Source organism: Sesamum indicum, linkage group LG15 (genome assembly GCF_000512975.1).
Source record: "Sesamum indicum cultivar Zhongzhi No. 13 linkage group LG15, S_indicum_v1.0, whole genome shotgun sequence".
NCBI classification, from domain to species: Eukaryota; Viridiplantae; Streptophyta; class Magnoliopsida; order Lamiales; family Pedaliaceae; genus Sesamum; species Sesamum indicum.
The window spans coordinates 6,047,180-6,061,446 of NC_026159.1; the positions used below are offsets into that span (position 1 = coordinate 6,047,180).

Genomic DNA, 14,267 nt, shown 5'->3' on the forward strand with positions numbered 1-14,267 from the left:
ATATGTATTTAATTTTTTTTTATTTTTTCTCTTTTTTGCTGATAATACCGTATATAATCATTAAAAGAATGATAAAATAATCGCTGAAAAACTGTTGTATCGAAGTCACCGATGAATATTTTTATTAATAAAAAATATTCTTGTTCTTGTTTGATAAATATTTTTATTATTAAGATTTTTAAATTTTTGATGTACTTAAATTGTATTAGTATAATATTAATTTGTTTGTTTTCAATGCAAAATGAAGAAAATGGTTATTTATTAAAATTATAAAAAATAGTTTTTTTTTTTTTCAATTCGTTTTCCTCATACCAAACAAGTCGAAGCATTTGAGATGTACCCATCTTCTAATAGTACCAACAACCCATCCCCTTTCACTTTTCTTTTTCCTCACATTTGAACCAAACGAACCCTTAATCGTCACACAAACATACATTTCTCTTCTTATTCTCCTCCGGATTAATTACACTTACCACCCTCAATGTGTATCTAGCCGTTAAAAAGTAGTCGTTAGTTCATATTTTTGCGACGGTAATTAAGACGATTTATAGAACGGTCAGTATGACCGTTGAAATATAGACGTTGATGATCAGTTGGAACGAACTCAGTAACACTTAGGAAATAATTTAAAAGAATCGTTCTAATTTGTACTAGTGTTTGGAATGTTTTTAGAAACACGTTGTTTCTTAAACAAAACTCATATTTTGGAATGATTTTTGGCATATTTTATAAGATTGTACAAGCACCATTCTAAATTGTATCTCATTTTAGAATATATTTTCAAACTGTCACTTTTGGGATATATATTGCATCAGATATAGGAACAGTTTGGTTGTGAACGTTTCTAAATCTGATATAGTGTTCAAAATTGAGTTCCAATAACTTTTATTACTATTTTGGCACGGAATATGGAACGGGTTTAATAACAATTACGTTGGAACTCAACTTGAAAAGGTTGGACCTATTTCCAAATTGATAACCCAAAAAAAATATCCCACCTTATGTCATGCTTCAATATTCGTTCCTAATATGTTCCAAAGACCGTTCTAAGATGAAACGGGTTTTGGAACGATTTCTCGTACCATGCCAAATCCGGAATTTCTTTTGTAGTGTTAAATATTAGAGTCATTTACTGATCTAAGCATTACAGTGCTAACCACGGGTTAATCCTGCAATAATCTCAGAATTTTCATAATTTTTTTTTGATACTTGTGATGTTGTTGGACTTTTAGTATGCATAATATATCTAAGAGCTTAGAGGTACAAAAATATCCATAAAATTCCGACGGGGACTTAAATTATCATAAAAAATCACATTAGCCCCAGACGGTATAATCAATATTATTAAGTAAGGTTGATATCCTTTTGTATGTTTTGAACTTTAGTGGGTATTTTTTAGGATAAATATCACTTTTGATATCTCAATTATACTAATGATTCAAATTTGGTCCCTCATATTTCTCCCGTATCAAACTTAGTTCCTCACATTTGAAGATTCCATCACAACAAGATGATTTATTGCTTCTTGTCTTTTTTCTTCTACTTAATTTTACTTCCACTTGGCGTTCAGTCCTACACGCCTAGTCGCCGTCTCTCTATGTGTGTTCAGATTAGGGTTCATGAAAGGGGTTTTGGGGGTGCCCGATTGGGATTGAAAATTTATCTGTCTAGTGAATGATTCACTTAAGCAAGTTTTTATTCAACTGCGTTGTTAAGTAAGCTTCCAATTGAGTGAAAGAACCAAGAATTATGTTTGATTGAACGGTGAGGTCCTATACCTTTTCAATAGAAATGTCGAGGTTCATACTTCTGTCGAGGCGTACATGATTCTTTATTTATTTATTTATTTTTTTGCAAGTGCGTTAGTTTTAACGAATTTTTAAGGGTAAGAACTAAATTTGATGGAATCCTCAAACATCGTAATTTTTGCAAGTTCGTATTAGTCCTAAGCTTTTAATGTTTCTCCATCCCTTAATCCCATGGTGATTAGCAATTTATTGCCCTACAATATTGAAAATGAGCACATTAGCCCCTATGAAAAAATTATAGCAATTTACCCTCCTGTACTTTTTAAAATGAAGCAATTTACCTCCTTATATAGGGAGGTAAATTGTTTCATTTTAAAAATCATAGAGGGTAAATTGTTATATTTTAAAAAATATATGGAGGTAAATCACTATTTATTTTTTTATAAGAAAGTAATTTGCTCATTTGCGATATTACAAGGGGATTGCTTGCATTTTTCCCTTAATCCCATATATATATATATATATATATATATTTGGATAAGTTACAACGATCTCCCCTAAAATTTATCATAATTATGAATATCTTATTTTTATTTAAAAAATTACAAACCCCCCCCCCCCCCCCCCTTGTGGAGGTATGAAATTGTTAATTTTGCCCTTATTGTATTATTTTTTAAATTAAAATAAAAAAATCAAACTGGTGGATGAAAAAATTTTAAAAATTATAATTTTTAATTCACAGTGGCATTTTGGTAAGTTCAAACATAAAAAATGGATAAAAACATAATGGATTGAGCTAATTATTAGATAGCCGTTAAAATCCGAAGATATTGATAATTTTTAAAACAACAAAAAATTTTCATAATTATATTAAATTTTATAATAGAGAATTGTAATTTACCCTGTATATTTTGTGCCAATTAATCTTGAATTCGTGATGCATTAATTAATCACCCAACGTCTCCTCCTCCAATGAATTTTCCACATAACCCTATTAATAAAAAAAGAAAAAAGAAAAAAGATTTCCACATTATTTGCTTATATAGGATTGTAATTAATAATTAGTTAGCGAAATGACAACCTACGAAAATCAATCACTTTTTTTCCTCGTACCTATCAAATCAATAGATTGGTGTCTGCAGAGTCTAAGAGAAGAGGAGTCGTCTTCTCCAAGGAAATTCAATTATTCTCCTTGGAATTTTCCTTCCACTCCCCCTATATATAAACACTCACTCACACATTCGAACACGTCAAGAACCATAGATTCGATTTGGATTTGGTTCCCGTGCAACCTTCTGTCTCTCTCTCGATCAGCCTCCACCACTCTGAAAATTACGCACCCATGTATTCATACATCTGTCTTTCTTGCATATGTTTGCTACTTCTTTCTTTCCAGACGGTGGTCGATAGCAGCCCTGATTACGGGGATCTTTCCGGCGTGACGACAACGTCGGACGGGTTAATGTTCGAACACCACGACTTTTGCTCCAACGATTCCGATGAAATTAGCCAGTTGTGCGTGCCGCAAGACAGGCTGGAGGACTTAGACCTTTTCCCCGACTTCGCCGACGATTTGATTCTGTTCAGGTTTTCAGAACAAGATTATAATTTCGGCGAGATTGAGTTGGAGAAAAACCCTAAAAAGGATTTCCGCGACACGGAGATGAAACCCTTTTTTGCAAAAGATTCGTCATCGTCTGATGATGATGTCGGAGAAGTCTCTTTTTCTCCTCCCGACGAATACAGCACCCAACACAAAATAAATGACGACAGGAACGCTTTGCGCGCCAATTTAAGTAAGAAGCCGAGGAGCAAGAGGCCAAACCGGTTGGATTCCTTGCAGACTAAAAGTCGAAATAATTTTACAAAGAGAAGGAGGTGCAGCCATTGCGAAGCGGAAAATACCCCGCAATGGAGAATGGGACCGGAGGGTCCGAAAACGTTGTGCAATGCCTGTGGCGTAAGATACAAGTCGGGGAGGCTGGTGCCCGCCGCCAGCCCCACTTTTGATAGGATGAAGCATTCCAACTATCATAGGAGGATAATGCAGAAGAAGATTACGTTTCGGAGGAGGAAATAAGTTGACAATTCTTTACTTTATATTTAATAATTATTATAGCTAGGATTTTTTTATATTTATTTACGTCCAACAAAAAAGAAAGAAAGAAATAGGATAGATTTGAATAGGGTTAGTTTTGGTTTGTTTTATTTGAAAATTTTATGATTTATTTTTACTTTTATTAGTAAATTTTATAGGAATTTTAGATTATGGGTATCCTAGTATATTTACACTATCATATATATACTAGTAAAACATTGTTTGACCATAATTTAATAGATTTATTTTGACTAAAGAAAATAATTTCATTGGTCAATTTTTTGATTTAATTTTTATATATGTATATAACCGGGCTAAATTTTTATATATGTATATAACCGGGCTATGAAAAATTAAAATTCAGACCTAAAAGTATTATCTCTGATATTCAATTGCCTTAAATTTAGTCAGAAAAAAAAAAGGAGACTTCTTCTTTTTTTTTGGGTCTATATTCGTTTTTTGATTTGTAATATTTATTTTATATTAGGTACTAATTCATTCGCATAGTTTTCAATTTTTTTTTTTATTTTTTTATGGAGGGTATTTTTGTTAACATGAACAGTATATTAATATATTATTAAACTCATCATACTTCAATTTATTCTTAATAACTTTGTTCGAATAACGAAAATGGGTTGTCTTTAGTTTATAAAAGCAGTACTTAATAACGAAAATGGGTTGACATATCTCTTTGTATAAATATATTGTGATTATTATGAATTTTTGAACTATGTTGATATTAATACGATGTAGTTTGACAAGAACAAAATTTATTCCTAATATCAATCTAAAATTATTTTTTTATTTGACTTTTACATAATTAATTAGAATTTGTTTAGAAAACCCAATCCGAGTAGAGCTCAAGGAATCAGATAGAAATTGCCTCCAAAAAATAAATTGATCAAAAAAAGCCTAAACGGTCAAGACTTGAGGAGGCCTAAATCCAAGAAGGCCTACAGGCCTATGGGGAAACTTAGGGGCTTGGTGCACCCCAGCTAAAACAGAAGCAGCTATCGCAGAAAGTCTACGAGTGGCTTAAGGAGCATTCATGTAGGACTTCTGAGACTATGCCCACAGAATTAGATAAGGACCGGCCACCTCAATGAGAACACGCGACGGTTTCAGCCGAAAGTAACTTCCAAACACTAAAATCTTGGTATTCTGATTGAGGGAAGGCATCTCCACTACTATTTTGCCGAAAATTAGGGTAGACGTCCATTTCTAAAAGGTACACTCATCCGCAGCGTCTCCGACTACCCTCCGATGACTGCGAGTCCCCAACCATTGAGAGATTACCCTCCACAAAATTCATTGAAGATTGAGTCTTATCTAGCCATCTTGAGATAACTATCCACTGAATCCATGCGATCCTCCTCCAAATTCGTGGGCATTCGATTATCCAACCAGCTAAGGCCTGCTTATAAATTGGAAGCTCCCCCTAACGTGAAAAATCAACTTTAGCTAAAATTACAACTTTTCTCACTTGAATTTTACACTTTAAACTTCAATTTCATTCTCTCACTTGTACACAGAAAGCGAGTAAGTTTACTTTAAATTTTACCCATCTATCATCTCTTAATTCTTATCGTTATATTTAGTTATTTTTACTCCAACTACACCCGAGCACTATTTTTTGCTCGTAGTAAAATAAATTAAATAAAAGATAAAAATCTTAAACAAATTTAATATATTTACAAATACTATTTGGGACAGGTCTAGGGTGGACCTTGGACAATATTCGAGACACGACCTGAACCTAACAATTGTACAAAACAAAAATCCATCCCCGAGCCGAAACTCAATAATTTAGATTATTTGAACCAGTCTCACCCGGGTCGGATCCAAAGTGAGGCCCTACCCTACCTGTCTCATTTATCATCCCTATTAATATTAATGAAGGAGTTGTATGTGTTTGCTTTGAATAAACAATCTACATGCATTGTATATGAAAATTTAAAGTTTTTGTAAATTTTTCAATAAGAGTAATTAATAATGGAGATTTCTAGTTAATTGATATCTGTACTATTTTCAACAAAATAGCAATTAAAATATCAAAAAATAAATCAATAAACAGTGAGATTATAAATCTGACATTCCTCTGTATTTCGAAATTCGAGAATAATCTAAAAACATGATGTCAGAAAATCCGAGGTTGTCTGGATTGTAACGCTGCTACACCTAAGTCAATAGATGAGCTTAGTAAAAGGGTCGAACAAGATAATAAGAGGTCAACATTTTTTAAAATTGTATAAGTTTTAAATAAATAACAACTAAAATATTTATACTTATGTCGAGTTTCATGAATCCCATAAAATGACATTAATACCCTTGGGCTATGAAAGCTGTCCAAATCCAAATGTCGGGCCATTACATCAAGTAGATAACATATTATAGTAATAATCTAAATATAGAGAATGTGGAATTATTATCCAACAAAAGAAAGGTCAAACATCCCTCACGGATTCATATGGTGTTATAGGTGGACAAGGGCGACAAGATTGAGTGCTTGATCCCTTGACTGTGTGATTTCATTACCCCCTACACATATCCCATCATCATTATCATATAATGTATATATTATTTGTTTATTTATTTATTTTCTTTCTCCATTGACTAATTGCAATTTTAAATTAAATTCCCACTTTGAAAATGGTAACGTGGCCACAACTTCCACCGCCGGACCCCCTCAATGTGCACCCACATCTTAAATTCCACTACCCACAATTAATCTATATTTATTTATTTATTTCTATCCAACTTGTCTTCATCTAATATAATTAAAATCAAGATTTGTATAATTTTATGAACATAAGATTATGATTGAAATTACGACGAAGGCCTAATTTAATTAGTGAAATTGAGATATTGTAATTATAAAAACCATCAAGATATACGTATTGCTTGTTTTAATAATTATTATTGGTTTCTTGATGCTGATTATTATAATTATTAATGATTAAAATTAATAATATAATTGTAATTGAAAAAATTAAAATTTTAGTAGATGTATCTGTGTTCTGGACTATTTAATTGTTTTATTGTTATTTATATTTTGATGGTTATTAAATAATATTTTGGTGCAATCATGTGAGCAATGATTTTGTGTTAAAAGAAAATTAAATTTTTAGTTTCTTATTTTGTTGGGCACAATGGTCAATTATGTGGAATCACATGTTAATTGGTGTATCTTTTGAGTCAAATTAGGGGGCTGTGTTATATGGAATGGTTAAAAATAAAGAAGATACATAGGGCATAATTAAGCAAATAATTGGTACTTTACTAGCAACAAGTGCAATAATTGTTTATGTGGGATCAAAAAAAATGTACTGTTAATGACATTTTACCCCTATAAAAATCTTAATAGTAAAAAGTGCCCATAAATAAAAAAAAAAATACAACTCAGTTTCAGAATATTTAAAAAAGATACGCATTGTCTCCCTCCTCAACATGAATTCGTCATAATTTTTTATTATTCTTGTGTAACTGTTTGACTGCATTAAACTCGACTTGCAAATTTAATAGTTGTGCTTTTATAGTAATAAGTGAAAGCATAATAAGTATTACATAAGTTAAAAATTAATTGTCGATTTTCGGCACGAGTAAGATGAATTGTCTTTTATGAATGATGTCTTAGTTTAATAGTCAAAGTTGAGGTCCTATGAACAAGTTTGATGTTATGAGTTCGAGTTCCATAGAAAGTTTGAGTATTTTATTTCATTTTATATGAATTATTATAACTCATTTTTTGTTATTAGGCATATTAATATATTGATTGAATTGACGTATTACTCACTTTATATTTTGATTTAATCATTATGTAATTATCACTTCAAAAAAAAATACAAGTTGCTTGCTTTTTCTTTTTTAGTTTAGAGGAATATTTGTCCATGGAATTCTTCACAAGACAACATGTTACTTTCATCACTTCATTAAGGTTAAATTAGTCCACAAGACATCTCTCTCTCACTTGCCAAATTTGAACACTTCAACAAATTTAGTAATAGAACGTAGTAAACTTTCCCAGTTCCGAATGAGGACAAATGGCGGGTGGCCCTTCATCTCAACCGCCGTGTCGCAGCCACAGCGCCGCCGCAAACTCTTGCAAACCATATATATATCTATATACATACACACTGGGGGTGGGTCAACGCGCATGTCCCCATCACTCCTCCTTTAACAGGAAAAGTAACTACACACCACCAAATCAACCAATCCAGTTGTAATAATGATGCTCAACATCAAACCACCTTACATCCAACTAATAAGAAAGACCCATTCCCCAGAGAACCACCAAGATCCTCCCTCCACCGCCACCACCTCCGCAGCGCCTGCATGGGCTCCTCCGCCGCCCCCTCTTCTTGTCATCCACTGCTTTTCCCCTTGTTGTTCTTGATCTGGGCTGTAGTACTCTTCCCATCTCCCACCGGTGCCGGCCCTGTTTCAGTTCCTTCCATCTCAGCCAACTTCACAGCTTCTTATCTCCAATTCATAGACAACTCAGGCGCGTTCTTGGCGTCTCAGAACAGTTCTTTCCAGGCCCGAATAACCAACGCAAAGCCCGAATCGACGTCCTTTTACTTCGTCATAATTCACGTTGATTCCAACACTATTGTTTGGTCAGCCAACCGCAACCAGCCCATCGCAAAATCATCTGAACTCCGGTTGACCGCCAATGGCCTCACTCTTTACAACGATACAGGCCATCCCATTTGGTCAACTCCGCGGAATCTTCCTTCGGTTTCTTCTATGCATCTCCTGGAATCTGGAAACTTAGTCTTGCTCGATGGCAGGAACAATACCTTGTGGGAAAGTTTTGATTTTCCGACAGATGTTCTTGTCGTGGGACAGAAATTACGCGTCGGAAAATCGTTAGTGTCCTCTTTGAGTGATGGGGATTTATCAGAAGGCAGCTACAGATTCGTGATTGGGTACAACGACGCGATGCTTCAGTGGAATGGGATGAATTACTGGAAGTTGTCCATGGATAAACGGGCTTTCAGGGATACCAATTTTCCAGTTGAGTACATGGTTTTGAACTTTACTGGGCTGTATTTGATTGGAGGGAACGGCTTACAGATTGTGATCAAAGTTATCTTGGATGATTCTAGTGACGTTTCAGCCAATTCTCCGTATTTTCGAATAGTGAAACTAGATCAGAATGGGATGTTCAGTGTAGTAAAGATCAATGTAATGGGTAGATCAAGCGAGCAAGAATTCAGAGGCCCAACTGATAGCTGCCAAATTCCGTTTATATGCCGGAGGCTTGGTGTTTGCACTAACGGCGGTTCTTGCCAGTGTGCTCCGGCGTTTCACTATGATCCCAATATGAACAGTGGTGATTGTGTGCCGACAGATGGTTCATTAGCTTTGCCAGGTTCCTGTAATGGTTCATCGTCAAACAGTACTGCTGTCAAGTATTTGACCTTGAGGAACGATTTGGATTATTTCTCCAATGATTTTGCAGATCCTGTGGTGCATGATGTCAGCCTCTCGGCCTGCCAGAATCTGTGTTCGATAAATTGCTCGTGTTTGGGTGTTTTCTACAGCCAGGTTTCTGGATCATGTTACATGGTCATGAACTACATAGGTTCCATCATGATCAAGTCGAGCTCAACGGATCGTTTGGGGTATATTAAGACTATAGCTCTCGGAGTTCCAAATGGCTATTCGCAGAAAACGAAATCAGATTTCCCGGTAGTAGCAGTGATTTTGTTGCCATCATCAGGGGTTATAGTGATTGCCCTGGTTGCAATTCTGATTTGGTTGAGAAGGAGAAGGAGGAGGTGGGAAAAATTCGCTGACTCAAAGCTAGGCCGTGATTATTCTTCATCATCAGCAGAAGGAGAGATGGAGTTTGTTTCAATTCCGGGGCTGCCTATCAGGTTTGATTTTAAGGTACTTGCTGTGGCAACTGGAGGTTTCAAGACTCAGATTGGATCTGGCGGATTTGGAACGGTGTATAAAGGGACTCTTCGCGATGGAACCGATGTAGCAGTGAAGAAGATCACTTGCCTGGGATCCCAAGGGAAGAGAGAATTCCTGACTGAGATTGCTGTTATTGGGAAGATTCATCACGTCAATTTGGTTAAGCTGAAAGGATTCTGTGCTTACCGGGGGCAAAGGTTTTTAGTCTATGAGTACATGAGTCGAGGATCCCTTGATCGAACTCTTTTCCACGGTGAGCCTGTTTTGCAATGGAATGAGAGATATGAGATTGCACTAGGGACGGCAAGAGGGCTAGCGTACTTGCATTCGGGATGTGAGCACAAGATCATCCACTGTGACGTCAAACCTGAAAACATCCTCCTCCACGACAAATCACAGGTTAAAATCTCGGATTTCGGGCTCTCAAAGCTGCTCAGTCCGGAGCAATCAGGCCTGTTCACAACTATGAGAGGAACACGGGGATACCTAGCACCAGAGTGGCTCACGAGCTCTGCTATTTCAGACAAGACTGATGTGTACAGTTATGGGATGGTCCTGCTAGAACTAATAAGGGGCAAGAAGAACTCTTCCCCTCAAACACATAGCAATAACAGCTCAGGAACGGATAGCAACAGGGAGAACGTTGCCCCGTCTTCATCTTCATCAGGAGAATCAGGAAACCGGCTTGTTTACTTCCCCCTTTTTGCATTGGAAATGCACGAGGAGAGGAGGTATATGGAGCTGGCGGATCCAAGGCTAATGGGGCAGGTGAGAAGTGAGGATGTGGAGAAACTCGTGCGGGTGGCTCTATGCTGTGTGCACGAAGAGCCAAACTTACGGCCCTCCATGTCTAATGTGGTCGGCATGTTGGAGGGTGGGGTGCCTTTAGGCGAGCCGAGGATGGAGTCGTTGAATTTCTTAAGGTTTTATGGTCGGAGGTTCACGGAAGCATCAACATTGAAAGAAAACATGAACAGTGAGCAGAATCAGCTGATGCTGTACCGGCAACCAACGACCAACAGTAATAGCTCATACAATTCTTTCTCCTACATGTCCTCACAGCAAGTCTCAGGTCCTAGATAACATTCATATCCACAAGTTCATCTGTCTATAGCTCTGTTGATGTTTTTGATCCAAAGATCAAAGGCAGTTGGGTAGTATAGTTTAGGACAGTAGAAATAGTAATGTTTTTCAGATGTTGCAGTAAAAGGGACTGGTTTATATATTCCACAGCTGTATGGATTCGCTTCTGAGTTGGAATTCTCAGTTGATCTTTGGTTTAAAGTTATTCTTATTCGTTGATCAAATCAATGCAATTTCAGTTTTGCTGGTTGCTACAGTGTATTGGCTCAGCAAGTAAAATTTCTCTTGTTTTCCCGGTGAATTAAGTATATTTTAGTGGTGTTATTTGAGGCTGTGGCATGAAGATGTTAAATTCTAAAATAATATTCTGCAAATAGGTAGAGAATGTAAATCCTGTTAATTTTTTTGGTTCCTTTTTACTTAAGAAATTAGCTTAGACACATGAAAAAATTCTAGCCCCAACCAAATTTGATTACACTGAAACCAATTACAGTACAAGTGTTGTACAATTCATAGAAAGTGATAAATCACATTACAAATATATTGAACTTGCAGTGTGATTGGTTCTATTCGAACAGGTATAGTCCGATTAAAAATTTTCTAAGCAGAATACTCGTTTTGCACAGGCAAGAAGTGGGCTCTATTAATAGCTCATACAATTGATTTGTATGCAATAAAATTTAGAAAATGGGCACCGCTGCTTGGAGTTGTCCGTGTGGTCAACAGAGGCTGGCACTTCCTTCAGAAAATTTTACAACTATATACAATGTATAGATTTATAAGCTAGCTACAATGATGAATACAATGAACAAACGTATGTAATCTGCTTCCTACAGTCCATACCGTAACAACTGAATCACCTTTTTCCGAGTAGTGAATCAAGAAGAGCAGCCTCTTCTTCCTGCAAGAGCGAAAATGGACGTGAGAGGAATCAGTAAGAGCTACTAAGTTTGATTCAGACGGTGAGGTTGTCATACATACCACCAAGGCATTGAATTCAGTCTCTTCATCTATGGCGCTAATTATAGCAGGATCGTCCAAGAGTTCCTGGTAAAACATAGTAAAGGTCATTTTAACTGAACAATTATAACAGTCGAGAATGCAAAGATCGGAAAACAGAGAGAGAAAGAGAGAGAGCATTGTTATAAGTTTTTGTGTCAAATAATCCAAGAAAAATTGTGGTTCAGCACATAGTAAGTGCTTCTGTCATGATCTAAATTTTAAAAGCACAATGGTAAACAGATAGTAATTGATGAAAGATACAATTATACAGTTTCAGACTACTTACATCATCAGCTATTTGTAATACACCATTTTTATCCTGCAACAGGAGAAAAAGTAAATTACTTTTAGTAGAAGGCATCAAACTTCTGAACTGAACTTATTGTAAGAAAGATTTGGGCTGTGAAAACATAAGCCGGAAGAACACTAGACTACTAGCAACAACATATTTCCTCAAACAAATGAGTATACTTTACCTTCACCACAACAAAAAGAAGAGGGTCAGAAGGTGTATAAATCATATAGTGGGAACCATCCTGCAAGAAGAAGATATATAAGAACAGAAGAAAAATCTGCATAGTTTAGGAAAGCAGAAGTCGCCTAGAGTGACCCTTCTATTGATATCCCACTGCAATCTTTTTCATTTTATCTCTTGACCTTTCATTATTTCCACCTACTTGAAAAATTAACTGAAGGAAGAAATGATATTTGTTCTCCCATATGTTGAAACTACTAGATTTCATGCACAACAATGTTGAGATATAGACATACACTACAGGCGTTCTGTTGGCTCCAGATGTCGGAGTTCAACAGATTGGCTCATCCATAAAGGTATTTACCACAAATCAGACAAGGTTATGTTATATCTGGTCACATACAATAGAACTAATGCCGTACCAAATGGAAGCATGCAATTTCAATGCCTTCAGTCGGCAAACCTTCTACATCCTCACCATTATCTGCATAAACAGAAAAAAATTTAGAAACACGTTAAAGATTCTGTAATTAACAACTGGGATTTCACCAAAACAGCTTTCTAACTGTATACTGCATAATAGACACTCATTCTAGCCAAATGGTGCCATGGCAAGACTATTTTTTATGGAATCTATATGATGAGAGGAGCCAGCCAAAAGCTTCATTTGTATACCCGAAAAGATAATAAGCCCATTCAGATAGTGTGTTAAAGTGGCCCTGCAGTGACGTGCGCTAAGTAATGGCATCATGTTTGCGTGAAAAGCTCATTATATTGCAATATTGCGTACAGATCAGTGGTGCTATTGTGTCAAACCTTAAGATTCAGTATGCTGAAGAGCAATGCAAGGAGAAGTGAACTTTTGCGGCGCAAATGAGATGGATAAATTGCTAGAGCTGGGCAAGGATCAACTTTAAAGAGTTCAAGACAGTTTTACCTATGTGAAATTCAAATATGTCCTCCTCCGTGTAGCAAAAACCTCCTCGTGCTGTATAACAAAATCTGATGGTAGCATAGGAACAAATACCACAACGCAGAAAACAATGAAAAACAGTATGTCATGTGTCTGTGATACAGAGAAGTGAAGAGATCAACAGTAACTGAACCTGAAAATTAACATATGTTAGGTCATACCCACTGTGTACAAGATGCATATGTATTTTCGCGAGAGCATATGCTGCAGTGGGAAGGATAGCATCAACTTCTTCATCACTAACCTATAAAGCAGATATGGATGGAGATTTTAATCCATGAAAAATTGAAAACAAGTAGCAACAGGAAGAACAGGTAGGGGAGAATTTTATTTGCTAATCAGCACAACTTAATCTTCAATTGAAACCACAAATGAGAGCAGTTTTAAGATATTCATGAACAAGAAAGCAAAAGGATGACTTTGCATGTGTCTGCCTTGCTCCTTTCTCCATTTCCAAGATACCTAGCAGCCCAGCGGAAAAGGCCGTTAATGAAATTCTAACTAATACTTTGCCGAACTACTTATCTAACATCCTGTGTAGTGCCATTCTTACTTCCTCCAAATAATAAAAATCACCAACCCTAGTTCCCAGTTGAAGTGATAAGTAAAGAAAGACCAAGAAGTATCCTAAAGGCAGAGATCGCTCTTAACAAACTTGTCTGTACTAGTGAGCCTAAAACTATCATAGTTGTTTGTTTTTAAAGTACTTGGCAATGAGCTCGCAATCTTATGCCATAAGTTCACAAGTGGAAATTTTTTTATCACGTGCATATTTTCAGGAAATAAAATATGTAGCGACTGACGCATGTCACTACAAACACCTCATGCATAAGTTTTAGAACAAATGACTCACAGAGGAAATTGCACCACTCGCACATACAATCATAGGACAAAAATGAAAATTACAATTAGGGCCTACATCGAATCTCTGTGAGCTAGACAGTGATTGTAAAGACTTACAGC

At 36.0% G+C, this 14,267-nt stretch overlaps 3 protein-coding genes across 3 annotated transcripts in view; 2 read left to right on the plus strand and 1 right to left on the minus strand.

Annotated features, from left to right (window-relative positions):
- On the plus strand, window positions 3,091–3,828 carry LOC105178369 (GATA transcription factor 4-like). The gene has a single exon (XM_011101832.1). The coding sequence runs from the start codon at window positions 3,091–3,093 to the stop codon at window positions 3,826–3,828; it is 738 nt and encodes a 245-aa protein (XP_011100134.1).
- On the plus strand, window positions 7,923–11,110 carry LOC105178032 (G-type lectin S-receptor-like serine/threonine-protein kinase At5g35370). The gene has a single exon (XM_011101369.2). It carries the CDS (start codon window positions 8,179–8,181, stop codon window positions 10,852–10,854), a length of 2,676 nt encoding a protein of 891 aa, XP_011099671.1. The 5' UTR covers window positions 7,923–8,178; the 3' UTR covers window positions 10,855–11,110.
- LOC105178033 overlaps window positions 11,375–14,267 on the minus strand; it is a gene marked incomplete in the record, with an annotated part of 5,009 nt that continues 2,116 nt past the window's right edge. The window contains 8 exon segments of the mRNA XM_020699072.1: window positions 11,375–11,611; window positions 11,698–11,755; window positions 11,836–11,901; window positions 12,143–12,175; window positions 12,333–12,392; window positions 12,754–12,815; window positions 13,269–13,333; window positions 13,466–13,548. Of these exon segments, the coding sequence (XP_020554731.1) occupies window positions 11,711–11,755; window positions 11,836–11,901; window positions 12,143–12,175; window positions 12,333–12,392; window positions 12,754–12,815; window positions 13,269–13,333; window positions 13,466–13,548 (414 nt within the window).